This window comes from Aulonocara stuartgranti (assembly GCF_965226115.1).
Source record: "Aulonocara stuartgranti genome assembly, chromosome: 13".
Taxonomy (NCBI): Eukaryota; Metazoa; Chordata; class Actinopteri; order Cichliformes; family Cichlidae; genus Aulonocara; species Aulonocara stuartgranti.
This window is the reverse complement of record NC_138949.1, coordinates 22,120,601-22,138,347: the sequence shown is the minus strand read 5'-3', so window position 1 is coordinate 22,138,347 and position 17,747 is coordinate 22,120,601. Positions and strand designations below refer to the sequence as shown.

The 17,747-nt window shown below is 38.6% G+C and overlaps 2 protein-coding genes across 4 annotated transcripts; one reads left to right on the top strand and one right to left on the bottom strand.

Moving 5' to 3' along the window:
- Positions 1-1,254: 1,254 nt before the first annotated feature.
- eef1akmt2 (EEF1A lysine methyltransferase 2) lies at positions 1,255-7,176 on the bottom strand (the record flags this gene model as incomplete). Of its 2 annotated transcripts, XR_014280482.1 has the most annotated exons (7): positions 1,388-1,500; positions 2,926-3,092; positions 3,455-3,671; positions 4,908-5,015; positions 6,387-6,501; positions 6,605-6,670; positions 7,067-7,176. XR_014280482.1 is itself a non-coding variant. In XM_082557362.1 (6 exons), the coding sequence occupies 6 exons, from the start codon at positions 7,174-7,176 to the stop codon at positions 1,403-1,405; spliced, it is 714 nt and encodes a 237-aa protein (XP_082413488.1). In that variant the 3' UTR covers positions 1,255-1,402. The 2 variants fall into 2 exon arrangements, 1 of the variants encoding a protein (XP_082413488.1); XM_082557362.1 differs by lacking the exon at positions 2,926-3,092 and having other exon boundaries at positions 1,255-1,500.
- A 32-nt stretch (positions 7,177-7,208) lies between these two features.
- Positions 7,209-17,404, top strand: abraxas2 (abraxas 2, BRISC complex subunit). Of its 2 annotated transcripts, none has more exons than XM_082557358.1 (9): positions 7,209-7,356; positions 10,187-10,277; positions 11,372-11,408; positions 11,826-11,892; positions 12,203-12,393; positions 12,676-12,795; positions 13,390-13,474; positions 13,608-13,725; positions 14,030-17,404. In XM_082557358.1, the coding sequence occupies exons 1-9, from the start codon at positions 7,285-7,287 to the stop codon at positions 14,593-14,595; spliced, it is 1,347 nt and encodes a 448-aa protein (XP_082413484.1). In that variant the 5' UTR covers positions 7,209-7,284; the 3' UTR covers positions 14,596-17,404. The 2 variants fall into 2 exon arrangements, with proteins under 2 accessions (XP_082413484.1, XP_082413485.1); XM_082557359.1 differs by having other exon boundaries at positions 7,264-7,356; positions 12,673-12,795.
- Positions 17,405-17,747: the final 343 nt, after the last annotated feature.

Below are 17,747 nucleotides of genomic sequence, written 5' to 3'. Positions count from 1 at the left end.
GAGCCATGTGCCAACCCAAAGGCTGTGAAAGCGCTGATGAGGGTAAATCTGCTGCAGACTACAGCTGACTTCAAACCAACACGTTTCTTGTCTAATTTTCCTTCATGATTGGGTGGCTGGAAGTAAAATATTTTTAAAGATGAAGGATGAATTAGCCCCCCCCCTATTCATTTAAACTGGTGTTAAACTTTTCTAACTCATAAGAGCTTCTTAACAACTTTAAAAAAAATAGACACAGAAAGATTAAATGTTGATAAAAGTAAAGGACAGCCTATTTAGCTGAAGCTCAATGAAGCACATTTCTCTTCATGGGAAAATCTCTGTGAGAGCTTCAAATGTGGGCATAACATGCACATCCAGGCAGGATATCCAGAGCCTTGTAAATTTCCAGGCAGTAATTCTTGTAAAGCTTGCATGTGTTTACTCAACAGCATGCCTCAACATCGACAGCTCCCATTGGGCCACTGTCTCAGCCTGCAATTAGGATCCAGGGTTTGGCAGTTATTAATGATGCCATTGAGAAAGGAAATGGCAGACAAGCTTTCCTCCCACTGAAGCCGTGGCCTCTTGCTTATTCATTATGCTAGCACCTCTTAATCACAGTACCCAGGACCCCCAAGTGCCACTTGCTTCCAGTTTATCCAATTAGTTAGGGGCTTCTTTGCATGGTATGAAAGATGACTGTAATTAAGAACCTTGTTAGGCTGAACACTTGTTTTCTGAGTGTCAGGACTCATAACGGGGTCACTGCAAAGCAACTTTAAAGGTCAAAAGATGATTTATGGAATAAGGAAAAACACTGAGTACAAGCTACTGCAGAGATGACATAATGCATTTTGCCCATAAGCTTATGATCACTAATCAAATCAAACACTGACTTGTCGTCTGGATGCCTTTCTGCTACAATCAGCTTTGACGAAGCTATATTTCCATTAAATATTTTCCACTGGATTAAATAATGTTGTAACAGATGGAAAGACTTTGGATGGACATGCCATATCAAACTAAATTAGTTAACCAACCGTTTCAATGAAAACCTCTAATATAAACCTAACTGTGTATACATTGTGTGCCAACTTCGTTAACTCATTTAAGCAGTTAACATCATGCAATTCAGCACTTTTTAAAGTACAGACAAACATCAGTATTATTTGTATGTGCATTTCTGATCATAAACTTTTAAAATAAATATTTCTAAATTGGTGTTTAGTTAATATGCATTTAGTAATGAGGCTGATTGGAAATGAAAGGAAGCAAGAAAAAAAAGAGGTTTATTTTAAGAAAAAAAAAACACCCCACTCCGTTGATCAACTTTGTTTCATTACACAGTCAAAAAAAAAAAAAGAGTTTTAAAGTGCAAAGATGTGACGATTTCCTGTGGTGATATCCTGTCTGACGTAAATCAATGCACTCTTTTGAAGATGAGCGCTGCTACACTGTTGCCCGTCTTGCCTCCAAATTGGAAAGTGGGTGTAGACAACTCCTGCACAAACTCAAATCCTGTGAAGCAACACAAAGAAAATGCGCAAGTTATGAAATGTACATTGCAAAAAAACCTAGCAGATGGCCAGAATCTTTTATCATCTTCTGTGGTTTTGTTACTAAAAAAAAGGAGCAGAACTGAGTGAAGATCCATTGACCATCTGTGACGCTTCCTGGGGGGCTAGTGAAGACAGGCTGTCACTGTGAAAGATGAGATCTCAGAAAGTAGTGGGCCCTCCTCAGCCAAAGTGGACATTGCTCAACTATTAGGTGGAAATGACTTAGGACCAACTTAATTGATGACAGCCAATCACATTCAAAACATTAAAGAACACCCTCTTTTAACTCATTCACTGCCATTGACGTCTATAGCCGTCAATTGCAGTGAATGAGTCAATGGGTTTAACTCATTCACTGCCAATGGCTGGCAGTGAATGAGTTAATTGAGGAAAGCCACTTTGTGTTCTGCAGAGACTCCTTATTCAATCGCAAGGCCCTCTGGCCCCCTGCAGGCTCTCCAGAGTGACTACAATGAGGGAACAGATGACAGCTTATCTTACTGAAATTTTGACTTAACAGGCTCTTTTTGCCTGGAGCTTAACAACCTGCCAGGTAGCGATTGTGGAACTGTCTGTCTGTTAAATGAGAATGAGACAAAAAAAAAAAAGAGACGACTAAATTATACTGCCGCACACCCAAATGATCAACATGTTTTGGCAAATGCTTTAACCCATTTACAACTCAGCAAGTGTGCCTGTAGAGTCCCTGAGAACCCTAAAAAACAAACAAACATAAAAACCCCATAGAAAATAGGCTACTCAAGAAAGCTGAACTTATCAATCCTTTAAGTAAAAACAACAACCCCCCCCCAAACAAACGAATTTAATGTATTCCCTTTCTCATTAAAAAAAAAAAACAAAAAAAACAAACAAACAAAACAGCCAAGAAGATTTTTGTGTGATTTATTGCAGCAAATTCTTGATCCGGGTTAGGTCATCAGCAGGTCAAAGAAACAATTCACTCCCTTATCTTAAACAATGTTAGGACTCGCTCATTAAAAAAAGAACCCCATGACATTACTTGAAGTTAAAAGCTCCACTAAAGCCTTAGTAAAGTGTTTTAAACACATTTAGATATTTAATTAATATTTTTTCAACACAAAATACCAAAAGGTGCATATATAATTTTCCCAATTCTCCAAGACCAGTGCACTGGCCTTTTGCAACACCATATAAAAAATAAATAAATAAAAAAAATCAGGAAGCATTTAAGTAATATCAAGGTAGACTCAAAACTGCCACAGGAATTAATTAACATAATCCTTGGCTGCATAATTAAATGCGTGATCAAAGGTCAGGTTTACTTAAAGTGTCTAATGGGCCTGATGTAACCCATTTGCTTCAAGGTTCAATGTAATTCACTCACAGATGCTCTTCTTCATACCTTAGCAGTAGCAAGTGGTTATTTGAGCTACTGTTGCCTTCTTGTTGGCTTGAAGCAGTCTAGCCATTCTCCTTTGACACCAACAAGCCAATTTTCTCCCAGGAGAACATCCACTCACTGGTTATTTTCTCTTTTTTTGGATTATTCTCATGAAATCCTAGAGATACCTGTGTGGGTAAATCCCAGCAGATCAGCAGTTTCTGAAATACTCACAGCAGCCCATCTAGCATCAACAACCATACCACATTCATAGTCGCCTAAAATCACCTTTCTTCTCCATTCTTTTTCTCCGTTAAATATAAGCAGGTCATCTGGATCATGTTAACATGGGTTGCTGCCATTTGACTGGCATTGATATCAGCATTTAACAACAATATGGCCAGTGAGCATGTACATATTTTTAAGGCGTTCAGGTCTTCATCATCCCGTCTTTGAAATTTCCGCCAACTCAAAACTGATGTGACATTTAATACCAATCCTCAGCCATGATAACTCAGTGCACTCCAAACAGTAATGAATTTTTTCTCACCTTCACTGAATCTGTCAAGTAGCTGCTCTTTTGTCCAATTACAGGAAGTGATGGCAAAGAATCCATTATCCTTCAGAACATCTTTTAGGGCTTGGACATACTGTCTTTTGCCCTCGTTGGTGTTGACTGGGTTTAAGCTTATTGCATCAAATGTTCCTTTGTCGATACAGACGTCAAAACCTTTTAACTCCTTCGGACAACTTAAGAAGTCCATCTCCTAAAATTAAGAAAAAGCGAGAAGGTAAAAATGTAGTGATCAACACTACAGAAATGTGTACAGTTACCTGCAGAAGAAATCTTTCAGCAGATCCCAAGATGAAGTGTGCTATACTTCAATGGTTTACTTTAAAACTAAATTCCAACTGTTGACATGACAGCACTTAATTTTGCTGAGGGTTCTGGCCCACCATACCACTAGTGAAAGGACTCCTTTATCTGGACAGATGGCTGAACACCAGATCTCTGGGGTGAGCTCTAGAGCTACCTACTCATGACACATATTAGATTTATGGAGGAGGATCAACAGAGATTCCCTGAGGACAGGTACAGCTATATACTGCTACAACTGACTTTAGTGTGAGTCTGTAAAATAGAAAAAAGTGGGAAGACGTTGTAGGAATGCGTGAAGGTGAAAGTGTCAAAAGAGCAGTAGACAGTGACTAATGGAAACTGCAAAGGGGTTCTGACATAGTTCTAAGAATGACCTCTGAGCGACAGGCACGTTCATACAACTTAGGTTGGCAGTTGTGCAGAAATGACCCAGATGCCAACATACATATTTCTCTCTCACATACTGAGCCCTCCCCTGCACAGCTAAGGTCAATATTGACTTCAGTGGCAGCCTTTCTGCACAAGCAGAGCACGCAGCATCATAGGTGTGAAATGCATACAACATATATGCAACTGTATTATGCATGAAGGAGTGGAAAAGTCACTCATCACAACCCTTATAGACCAGCCAGCATTCATAACTTGTTTTTCTTGCGTGTATATGATAGAAAATGTGTGTTAAAGCCTGCCAAGTTATTTGGGGTATGAGGTTGGCAGACATCCACCACATTCAAGGCCTTCTTCCTATCCAACTCTCCCACATAGTAAACACAAGAAAGTTTCCTCCAACCTTCCCAGGCTCTAGGTTGGCTCACTGTATGCTGAAAACTATATTGTATTATTGGAACTTAGGAGGGATTCATTTTGTATCAAAGCGTGATTTGTACACTGCAGAAAAAAAAAGATTCACTTAGCCCTCCAAATATTTATGCAGAATCAATTAAAAGGTTTAAATGCTACGCTCATCATTGAGTGGCAGCAACTTAATGCACAAAATCCACACGTTTAAAATTTCAGCTATAAAGTGTGTTTGGCGTTACTGCTGGTCATTTCTGTGAACATGAACACAATGTATCATCTTCCTTACAAATTTAAATGAACTCCAAATCTTGACTGGACACACCTTTACAGTGACATCTGTCAGTTTCTCTGCCTGAAGCACACTTCTGGCCAATTCCACAGACGCATGAGAATAATCTATGCCGGTCAGATTCTTGTATCCATGTTTGGCCTGGTGGGGGGGAAAGCAAACAAATAATAAATAAATTATGAACAGTTACAATAATAACCTTTGTCCTTACTAACATGTCTGTAAAGATATAAACTAAACAATTTATGTGATCTGGCCCTGCGTGTGCTGCTAAAAACAGGACATTGAGTTAGCTGCTTGTAAAAATACTTCAGAGGAAAAGCAACAATGAGAAAAAGATAAGGGATTTTCTATTACAGTGGTACCAGAAGCGCCAAGTGTTAACAGAGGAAGGCATGGAAATGGGAAATATACATTAGCTGTAGATTTTTGGTTTAATAGCTGTGGATAAAATAGTTTGCAAAAGTCTCAGTTTCATTCTGGTAAGAAAAAAAAACAAACTACAACTGGGTTGGATGCATTGTGATTAACCACAATTTTCTTGGAAAGCAGAGTTCAATCCCACTAGCTGCACCTAGTATGATTACTGTCAGACATGCTGAATCAAGAAATTACTGAAACAGAACCTATATGACTAAGTAAAGAAAGCTAAAAGGTCTCAAAACCCAAGGCATCATGCCAAAATCTCTGTTCTTGAGGGGATTTTTTAAAAGAAAAAAGTCAGTGAAAGTCACTGACATGTTTAGGTCTGGAAGGGGTCACAAACCAATTTTTTTAAGGTTTTGAGCAGATAGATGGGAGAGTTTCAAGACAAAAATCACTGCCTAAAAAAAAAGATCACAAGAGCTTGTCTCATGTTAGCCAAAAAAAAAAATCTTGATGAATATTCTGTGGACTGATGAGAGAAATTGTAAACTTTTTGGAAGGTTTGTATCCCATTCCATCTGTCTAACTAACACAGCAAGTCATAGAGGGACCATCATAGCTACAGTCAAACATGGTGGTGGTAGTGTGATGGTCTGGAGCTGCTTTGCTGCTTCAGGAACAATGAATGGAACAATGAATTCTGCTCTTCTACCTCCTCAGGGAGATTCTCTAGCCAGCCAGCAGTTTGTGTCCTAAAGCTCAAACAAACATGGGTTATGCAGCAGGACAATGACTCGATGATTTGGAGTGGTCTAATCAAAGTCTGGACTTAAAACTGATTGAGATAATTTGGCATGACCTTAAGAAGGCCATTCGTGCTCAAACCCTCCAACTGTGTTCATTTAAAAAAAAAAAAAAAAAAGAAACGAAACGAAAAGAAGACTGGGATAAAATTCTCTATATTCATAGCAATATGAAACACTCATTGCCAGTTATTGCAAATGCTTGATTACTATTATTGCTGGTAAAGGGGGCACAATCAGTTATTAGGTTTAGGTGGCAATTACCCTTTCACATAGGGCCAGGTAGCATCGTATACATAAAAAAAACAAACATAAAGTGTCATTAATTTTACTCTATCCATACCAGCTCAACTAAAAAAGCTCCATTTCCAGTGCCAATGTCAAGAATGGCAGCATTTTCTGGGATCTTCGCTTTGTCCATCCATCGCAGCACACGGCTCATGCTTTCCTCACCAAACCTTTTAAGAAGCCACAGGTTATTGTGAAGTGAAGCAAGCCATCAGTTTGTCTCAAGAAATTATTATGGCTATGACCACTGTGGCCAATACACTGCATTATTACCATATCTCACCAACATCTCCAATATCGTTGAACGTCTCAAGCTCTTTTTGGTATGCATCATCCCAGCTGCAAACCCCAACCCCCCAGATCATTTGTTAATACTATGGCATACACATGACATGCTGTTAGGTCAAAACAAATTACTCAGGTAGCTCAGTAAATAAACAAGTCAGCAGCATGAAGCTAAAAAGCTCGTATTTAATGCTTACTTAATCTATTCTAATTTAATGGTTTAAGTGTTACACATTTCTACTTATACCATTCGCTCTATCAATGGTTACCTGTAAGCTTGTAACTAAGAATTAAACCTCTTCATGCTCGATTTGATGGCTATAAGTTGTGTTTATCTTATAGCACAGTGGACAAAATGTGTAAAGTGACTCTGAGAGTGGTATCCGCTAGCTAACTGTGTAGCCTGACACAAGACGTCCACCATCATAAATTTACGTTACAAACACTCACAACTCTTTAGTTCCGAGTTTGGACGTCCCAAAGTCATTTTCTGAGCATCGGTCTTCCTCGGAATCCGAGATATTTTCACAGCCACGCGTGCTCTCTCCGGCGTCTTCCATGCTTGTCTAGCCTGTCAAGACGTGTCCTACAGTTCCCACAAGACTTTGCGTCTAAACGGCGTGCTTCCAACCGCAGGGGTCATCGGGATTGATAGGGATGTTTCCATCATGGCGGCATCCATTTCAGGTTATACTTTTAGTTCTGTGTGTTATCACAGCGCCAACAGCAACGCGGATCATGTAAGTGTTTTAAACTGTGCTTACAAACTGTCATGCGATGGTTGCTGAGACGTGTGTAGCTCAATGGTGTGTCTGTTCGTTCACCGGCGACGTTAGTTTGTGTTGTTTTTTTTCCCAGTGTCATCATCCTGTTGCTGGCTAGCTAGTATTGGTTCCGTCTATTTACCGGCAAGTATATTTAATCAGAGTGTTAAGTTTGGGCAACATGATCACAGGGATAGTAATCTTAAGGTGATGTCATGTGTTACAGTGGCACAGCTGTAACATATACAGCCATAGTTTTGCCTATAAAAGAACACCTGTTATTTCTATGGAGGAAATCATATTGGGAAAGTTTAGATTCCAGGAAATACCCCGTACTACTTAGCATGCTAGCTAAGCTACCAAGTTAAGTGACTTCCGCGTATAGGTACTCCTAAAAGTTAAAGTCATGTTGACCTTTTATTTTAAAGGAATTTGCTATATCCTCAAAACCGAGATAACGCCATAAATCAAAAAACGGAGTTATACAAACAGATTTGTTTCTCTTGTTTCCGCATTGCTAGATTAGCTTGGTAGCCAAATCGCTGATTTTCACTCTTAAGTCACCAGTGTGTCTATTTAAACGGCTGGGATGCGCAGATTTGTTTTTCTTTATTTTCTTTAAGAACATCGAAGAAACGTCGTCGATGAGAAATGATTTTAATAGCATATGTGAAATAAGGAAACCAGGCTGCCGACAGCCTCTGTTCACATCCGTTCTCCTCTTTTAATAGTCGCCCCTGAGCAGGTGGATAGTTGCAGCTTGACTGGGCTGCAAGTCTGACTGCATTCCTGGCATAGGCAGAAAGAGCTGATTGTTTACCAGCAGCTGGCGCGACCGAATGTTCACACAGGAACAAAAAGTGTATTTGTTGTTTAATATTACAGGTTACAAGGAGTCTTTTAATTGCAGTGGACTTATTTCACAGCAGATATTTTGACATGTAGTCTTAAGTAAACACAGGTGTTACTAATAACATTTTGCCTTCAGGTTACTGAGGTTACCATTCTCACAACCTCGGTTAGAGCCCACTTCTCGCATAAAAACTAAAGGCAACTGGGCCTGTGAAACCAGCTCTAAAGACTGTTTTAATTTGTTTTTACTTGTGGTTCGGTCAAACCCGCCATAAATGTTTTCAATTTCTGTTATTATGACTGTTTTGCTGTTGTTAGAATTTAGTTATATTTGTAATAATTTTATTATGTTGCATGATTATGTAAGTCCTATGTTTGCAATTGGGCTTTTGAGACCTGGATTGCAAATGAATGTGCCCATAAAGCCTTTTAGGTCAACTTCTGTTGTATTAAAATGTGCTATAGAAATATGCTGACCTGACTTGATATTAATGACAGTTTATTTTCTAGAATAGAAGGTGATTAGTTACATGTGTTTACCTACTGTGAAATAGGTCTTATGTTGTTGTTTGCTATGAACAGTAGAAATGTATCAGATTCCAATTTTCAGCACATACAAATAAAAATCACATTTTCTTGAATGCAAAATATTGTCTTCATAATAAAACTAAATATGAAAGACTACTCGTCTCCATAATTTTCCTGATGATGCTTTGATTCTTTTATTGCTTATAGTGAGGCTGCTGGCTTGCAGCCAGCTCTGAGCGCTAGATAACTTTATGTTTAGCCACTTTGTTAGCTTCTTTAAAATGACCATGTTCAGCTGGGTGAGCGCGATTTGATTAGGTTTGGTTTGATTAGGTTTGTTGTTGCAAATGTTTTTGCGGCGCTCCTCCAGTGGTTTAATTTGACAGACTTTTTTTACTCATTTTACCACTAATCGCATGTCAACATGTAGCTGACTTCAACAGACCAGCTTGAAGTCAGCCATATGGGAGGCTGAGAATGCTGAAAAATCTGATTCCTGTGTAGTGCCAAAAAGTGATTTCAGGTATTTGCCAAAAGCAAATGACTTGTTGACCTATATTCTGTCAAACACACTTGAAGCATATCTATTATATAGCGCTTTGAGGGCCCCAAAAGCGCTATATAAATGAAATCCATTATTATTATTATTATTATTATTGTTGTTGTTATTATTATTTATTTATCCACATAAAAATTCTCATGGTGATTCTGAATGTCTTTTTCTGAGAGAGATCTGGCCAAGAGGGCATCAGAAATTGCAAAAAATGTAATAGTTCTATAAAGATATTTTAAGTTGCCAAAGAGGACCGGATGATTTACTGTTTAGAAGAATAGATACAATAACACGGAGTCATAACGATACTTGTAAAACAGGTCATTTGTTTATTTTATGTATGACTCCTTTGTAAATCCTATTTAGTACAGCCTGTTCACCACTCTTAACAAAGATCTGGGCATCTCTAATGGAAGAGTGTTATTAGCAGAATTGGTAATCTACTGACCTTTATTTCACATCATGTGTTGCGTTTATTACTAAATGACTTGTGACTTCATCATTTGATCAGATCATTTTATTTTTATAACACATCTAAAAACAACAGGAGTTGGTCCAAAGGCAAGAATAGGTTAAAAAAATAAGGGGAAAAATGTAGAAGCTGTTTGGTTGATAATCCAAATGACTTTGAGTTATAAAATGGAGTATTAAGTTTAAAAGCCAACCTATGGAGAATTTGAGGAGTAAAGCAGCATTTTTAAAATAATCAGGGAATGTGAACATTTATGTAATTATGGGTTTGTTGTTGTTTTTTTAATGTTTTTGTTTTGTTTTTGTCAGGTAGAGACAAGCAAACTTATGCTTAAGCCATTAATTAATTAGGAAATTAATAACACTACTTAACCACTATTCTGTGAAAACATCTTTACACAGGAGGGCTTCCTATTAGGAGATGTAAGGCAAGAAGAGACTGTGAGCATCAGTGACACACAGATCAGCAGCGCTGAACTGCTACAGGTAGTAGGTAAGCCCTGAAACAGACTAAACACTTTTGCGTTGACCGATTAACACAGGACAGAGAAGCTCACACATCACCGTTTTAAACCTCCTTCTCATGGCACACATGACAGCGGGAAATGAGCAGATTAAAATTAAGTACTGGTATTTCAATTGTCATGCTTTGATCTTAGGGTTTTTGTATGTGTTTTCTGACTCTGTCACACTGCCATGGCTTACTGAGAAACTTCCATTTCCTGAGACAGCGCAGGTGTATACAGACAAATGTTAACGTCCCTTTTACTAACTTGTAACTTTTATTGACTCCAAAACTAAGCTTATTTATTAATAATAAATGTAATTTAAAAATATCTACATTTACATCACATCATCCCTGCTAGGACATAGGATGTTTAAGGGCTTTGGGGAAAAGGAAAACATTATGAGACTAATATTATTCAGCTGGACAGTCAGGCATTTTAAATTGGGGAAATCCTCTGTAAGGTGTTACTGAAGATTTTTTTTTAAATTTTTATTCTTTGTTGAGTGGAGTTCTTAAGTTTACTGCTTCCTGACTTTCTACTCATACTTCAGTGTTTCTAGAAGTGACAGTCAGTGTTCTTAATGTAGCTTGCTATCGCCAGTGTGTGAATGTGTGTGTGAATGGGTGGATGACTGGATATGTAAAGCGCTTTGGGGTCCTTAGGGACTAGTAAAGCGCTATATAAATACAGGCCATTTACCATTTACCATTCTTATTGTTTACTACATATTCTCATGCTTCTGCTTATTTTATTTTATTTTTGCTTATGATCTCCTCTTAAAGTATTTGGAATAGCAAGCAAGTCTAAAATAATCAGCAAGAGAAGCGTTTCTGCTTTCCAAGGTCATGTTTGCTGTTTGTGGGGCCCTATAGACATTTGTTTTTGTTCTTATAAGTTACACGTGTCTTGTTGAATTTGATAAATACACCAGTGTCAATGACATCTCATTGATGTTGTTTTGTGTTATATATTTAAATTGTGGGTCTACATGTTGCCTTAAATTTGCATCACACTCATAAAGATTTGCATACATGATGATAAGTAACTAAAGAATCTTGTCACTGCTTATTTTCACCAGAAATCCATCACCATGATCCTTGTGCACAGTTGTTTAGGTAAGATATGACCTTTGTTCACTTAAACAGGTTTCATTCAGTGTTCACTGTACAGTACACAGTATATGTACTAGTTTTTTGTTGTAATAGTGTAGTACAGACATTGTTTCATCCAAGCTAACATTGTACATCAGCAATTCGGTCCATTAGGGGTTTAGGAAAACTTGATGTAAAACTTTATTGTAACACATGCTTAACAAGATAAGGTAGGTGGATGAATTCTTACTGTAACTCATTGAAACCACGTGTTATTGTTCAGTCTCATTTTTTCTCTCTCAAAAAAACAGAGTATGTACAGAGTAGCTTATGGTATTGACAGTTGGACAGTAGATGGCCCCATATGACAAGGCTAAAGCAGAGGAGGCGTGGGAACATGATGAATCCATTTAAAACCTGTTTCTTCCTCTCTCTCATCAGCTTTTATGACTACGCAGGTAAAGTCAATGAAGAAAGTCTCAACAGCATTCTTAAAGATAGACGGAAAGTAAGTGAACTTTTTTTGTGAGACGACTGAATTGCTATGAAATGTCTTGTTACATTTATGCTGAAAGTAATCATAACAAATCCTATTTGTGAAATCATCATTGCATTGAGCTTAATGGCATTACACCTCCTTACATGTACATCCTTTGTTAAATGCATAAGTTTCATAATGACCAAAAGTTTCTATTTTTGCAGACATACTATGATGTCTTTTGTTCATTTAGCCTCTGCACATACTTGGTACTTTGTCCTAAACAGGGCATAGAGAGGCTTGAGCACATTTTAAAAGAGTTGTTTCTGTGGCCGTGCAGAATGTCATTGGTTGGTACCGGTTCCGAAGGAATACGCAGCAGCAGATGTCGTTCAGGGAACAGATCATCCACAAACAGCTGACCCAGCTGCTCGGTGTACCCGACCTCGTCTTCCTTCTTTTTAGCTTCATCTCCACCGCCAACAGCTCCACACACGCACTGGAATATGTGCTCTTCAGACCTAATCGAAGGTAATGACAGCTTTTGATAAATTATTTGCCTTATCCACAGTTAATGTATTTCTATGTCAATGGGATTGTATTGTGAATTGGTATCAGAAGATAATCTGAGTTAAGCTATTTAAAAGAAAAAAATGGATTGGTGCTACTTGTTACTTCTGATAACAAGCTGGTGCAGAATGGACTTTTTAAAGATGTGTAAATGGCAAAATATGACACGCAACATAGTGTTTATGTTTCCTGAAGAAGTTTTTCATGGTTTAAAAGCACTAACTGGTTATATCCACTCAGTAGGTACAACCAGAGGATTACACTCTCAATCCCAAACCTTGGTAACACGAGCCAGCAGGAATACAAAGTCTCTTCAGTTCCCAATACCTCACTTAACTACGCAAAGGTCATTAAAGAGCATGGGTAAGGTCTGAATTACCAGTTTGTTTTGTTTAACTGTTTATCCTATGCCACTGGTAACTACCATTTTGGGGGGTACGGATTGTACAGCCATTTTTCTCCTATGATGAGAATGGGGCTGCAGCATCCACCTGTTTTTCACCTGATGCCATAGTATAGTTTACCCTTAAGGGCATAATTAGCAGCTAAATCCCAATGTGTGTATGTGTTTATGAAAGTTTATAGTTGACACTTTGTGCAAGTAGGATCAGCATATATTTGTTGGTGACTGCAGTGCAAAGCTGGTATGTGAAGGCCTGCACGTGCTTCATCTCTTATTTCTGTTTTTGTATCTAAACTTAGACCCTCTGTTTCTGCTGTGGAAGAGTACCGTGTGTGTTACAGGAAGAGTTTGGTCAGGCCTGTCTCTTCAGCTTATTCAGCTTGTACTTTGAAGAGTCAGTGGTTAGCTACGGTTTAACTTTACTATAGAAGACAGCAACAAAAACCACAATTTATCTGTGGTCTTGATTGATAAAATATGTAGGTTTTTGCTGTGTATCGTTTTGTTTTCTTGAAAGATGTGTTTGAAATCTTTTTTGGTGAATATGTCTGCAGGGCTGAATTTTTTGACAAAGACGGTGTGATGAAGGATATCCGAACAATATTCCAAGTCTACAGTGCACTACAAGATAAACTGCAGGTGGGTTGAATAATTCCTGTTATTTCACCTCAAACATTTTATGAACTTCTTTGGGCAGTAGAATATTTATGTTATTTTGTTCTATTTTGCATGAGATTTAATTTTTCTGATAAATTGTTTGCCCTATTTTTAGGCTGTTTGTGGTGAAGTGGAACAAAGTGAGCGTGTTAAAGAGAAAATTCAAGAGGAAGTGAACAAACTCAAACAACAAATTGCTCTCAGGAAACGCAAGACTGCAGAAGAGGAGAGAAGTACGTAACTGATTTGCATTCAGTATACTGGAATTATGTCATTAATATTTCAAATGCGTGCTGCTTTAAATTTTAGAACCACAAATTTGGGCTTAAACTTGGATGCAGACAGTGAACTAACATCTTGTAGATTATAACATCCTTTTAAGCTAGTAGCTAATAATGCAAAGCTACACATTCAGAGAAATTCAGTTTTAAGTTTTTAAGTTCATGTTAGACCAGTCAACAGTTAATATGCATATAAGTGGCATTTACATTTACCTTACATGTTTTTAATAGCTACATCTTTCTCTTTTCTCTGCAGGGCTCCGTGAAGCCCAAAATGCAGACTCCCATTCCACTCCAGAGGAGAACACAGAACCTTGTGAGGGTTCTCCGCTGTCCGGGATAACTTTCCCCACACCCTCTGCTCCGGAGCGGCCCAGTACCTCACCTAACCCACCATCTTACACTGACCTCATGTCCCAAGATGACTCTCTCCTGCCCTCTTCTTCCCCCCCTACTAGTGCTGCTCTGTTACCTCGACCCCAAGCTGTGGGCTCCCCAGGACACCCTACCCCTGGCCCTACGGTGATGGGCTTGGGTCTTGGCCACGGGCTGGGCCTGGGCCTCAGCGCAAGTTCAAATCCCGTTACCACTCCCAGCACTCCGTACCTTGGCAATGGTGACGGCTCAAGCTCTGACTCGTTAGACAGACAAGCTGCAGGGCAGGAAGACGATGAGGAGGACGAGGACGAGGACAGTAGCGAATATGAGAACTTAGTGAGCGAAGGTGCTCAGCTGCCAATGGTCTCTGCCAGCGTTTTAGCTCAAGGTCGACCAGCTGCCCTCAGCCCTGACGGGGATGCTCATGGCTCGCAGGCCACATAAAAAAAAAAAAAAAAAAAAAGCCACAGGATGTGTAAGGGACACAAATATGTGACACACCTTGAGAGGTGGGCATCGAAAGCAATCAAAGATGGGCAAATACAGACAAAAAAAAAGTGCCAGTCCTGAAAGTGAAAGGCATGTGCAAGTGATGTCCAACTGTGTGTATTCTTGTCTTAGTCTGATCTCCATTTTAAGGGGAAACCTACTAGGCTTTGCAGGCTTAAACAGGTGCATCTCACTGGGTGAAAAGTCGTTTGTCTTTATGTTTTGTTTCAAAGTGGGCCGGTTTTGATATTTAAGTGTGGCGTTGTTGGATTTCAGGGCGAGCAGTGAAGATTTAAACATTATTCAGGCCAACTGGTTGGCTAAGAGATTAGCCCATGCTTTCTGTATGTTAAGTGTATATCTTTTTGTTTCAAATTTGGATCACTGACTTTAAGCACCCACTCTTACATTACCTCTTGCACTATTTTTGTTTTCTTGCTTTCTTCTACACAAACCAACTATGAGAATGAAGGGAAAATATTCTGCGGCCTTCAAACAATTTTCAGTGAAGTAGGCAAATGGTTGTTTACTTTTTAATTTTAAGAAAGAAATATATATGTAACTAGAATTTATTCAATGTGCACATTTTGTCTTTTCGATTTTCAACTTGTTAGTGTCTTTTCCATGTTTCACGGTCTTTAATTAACCGTACCGTTGCCTATTAAAATAATGATTAGATTTCAAACAAAATTTACTCTGCCACTTCTAGGATGGGTGCTTTTATATATATATATATTTTGTCAGATTAACAGTTGATCTTATTTGACTGACAGTGTCAATGTCTTGTTCTTCTAGGATAACACTGAAATTGTATGCGCTTTGCTGCACTTAACAAAATTTTAGATTTCTTTAATAATGTGCTATACCAATGCTGACATGTTGTGCCACTTGAGTAGTCCTCTTTGACCACCCTGAGCCAAAATTAGCTCAGCTTATTTGCATTGTATGGGGTTCACAGGGCAAACAGTGTACTGTAGCTTTACTAACCAGATGCTTATGGTTCCCTTCTGCTGCTGCATCACACACAGAGAGCTGCCGCTAAAAAAGAAAAATTGCATCCATCTGTACTTCATATAAAAACCTGGCTGCTGCTTCCACTTTACAGTGCTGGTTTTCTCAATACTACTGACCATGTTTGTGTTCATTTAACCACTTTGAGCTTACTTCTTACTAATATGTTCTTTATTAAAATCATAATGGAATTATGGCTGGCACCCCTGTACAGTGTGAATTGCAACTTTGGGAACAGAGACTGAGCAATCACCTTCACGTTTTTGCATAGTTGAATGCAGACCTCATGTGTTGTGACCTGCCTGATTCAGTGTAAAGTATAAGGACCTGGTTTAATGTGATGAAAACATCATGACCTTGCTTCAGTGCCTTCCACTCAGGGCAGTTTCAGTCTGCACACAAAACACATTCACAGACCTCTCTTTGGGGGGAAAAGTTGTATTTAAAAAAAAAAATACTGTGTTGTGTTTGCAATAATCAACTTCCACATTTTTTTTTGTTTTTCTTTTTTCATTTTTATTTTAATTGAGCCTTGCAGTTTAAAGCATGCATTTCCATAATGTCATGTTTTGTCTCCCTGAAACTGTCTTTTCTGCTTCCCAAAGATGTTTTTTTCCCCCCCTCTTTTTACCTTTCCTGGTGGCTTCTGAGTGGATGTGTATCCTAATGTTGCAGCTGTGACTGCTTGCTTTATTATTTGAAACTGGAAACATAAATGTAAAGTCAGAACGAATCTGTGTCACGACCTAGCAGCACCCAGGGCAAAGTTGGTGAGGTGACAAACAGCTTTTTAAACCTCTGGCCCGTTTGAGGACAGCCATAGTGAGAGTGGTGGGGGGTGTTCTCTAGACATTATTATATTAAGCATGGAATGGATGTTTGCACTGTTTGTGGAGGTTGTTTGACATAGTGAGGAGGTTGCACTCAATTTGGAAGAGATTTCAGGGTGGAGACACTTTGCCTTGTGAACAAGCTCTGCTTTATTTACACAGCCTGTTTTATGTCTTTTTTTCTTTTTCTTTTTTTTTTTTTGGCCTTGGAGGCATTTGATTTGCCCTGATGTGTAATGCCAATGCATCACTGGTCAGGAACTGGCACTCAGAAATGTTGCTGAATAATCACCCAGAGTAACACAATCATGCAATGTTAAAAGAAATGATAAAATCGACTTGTTAGGAGTGTTTCCTTTGAGTACTGGAATATAATAAGGAAATAAATAATGAATGTATAGTAAACACGGGGGGGTAGCATTTAAACTGAACTTACCGTATGAGCTTGTCTCAGTTGAGTGTTGTGGTATCGAGCAGCAGTTCTCAGTCTTGGTCCTCACTCTTGATCCTGGTCTTCAAGCCCTAGAAAATTTGTTTTGTTTTTTAAAAACAAAAATCCCTTCTGCCATCCTGTCATGACCAGATGGTCAGATAGGAAACCAAAAGGACAGAAGACCACTGGTGTAAAGAGTGCGAGACCTAACATTGTTAGGATTGTATACCTTTTAAGCTCCAATACACTCATGTACTTACTGTATAGGATGACCTTTCACTTCCTCCGCCCCCAAGTGGTTCATTGCAACATAAACACCTCCCCAAAGCACAAAGTCCAGAGCGCAGATTAGATCTTCTTGGCTTTTATCTGGATTTGTGTACTTGACAATAGCTGACCAAGGACTTGCTTAGATGAGCACAGAGAATAAGGTTCTTGAACTGGGAGGGTAATAAATGAGACATGCATATGTGATATAATGCCTCTTTGTTTTGTTATTGCGATGAACAGTCTTCATTGAATGCTTTAAAGTTTCCATTTTTCAAAGACATTAACATGTAAGTGGGTGTAAATCCTCATACGTGCATTTTATTTGGATGCATTGTCTTTATAATGTAAAGAAAACTTTGTGCTTAGAAGAGTTTGGGATTTCCTGGGAAGAAAAAAAAAAGCTAGTCATAGATTTTAATTTTATTATTATTTTTGCATGTGAAAAATGAATTGGGGAATCATTAATTATTGTGGAATATAAAAATCTGCTTTGATGATAGGAGCTTCTCACCAATATCGTCACTAGTTTCACGCTGGGAACTGTTGATCAAGCTGTCATGCAT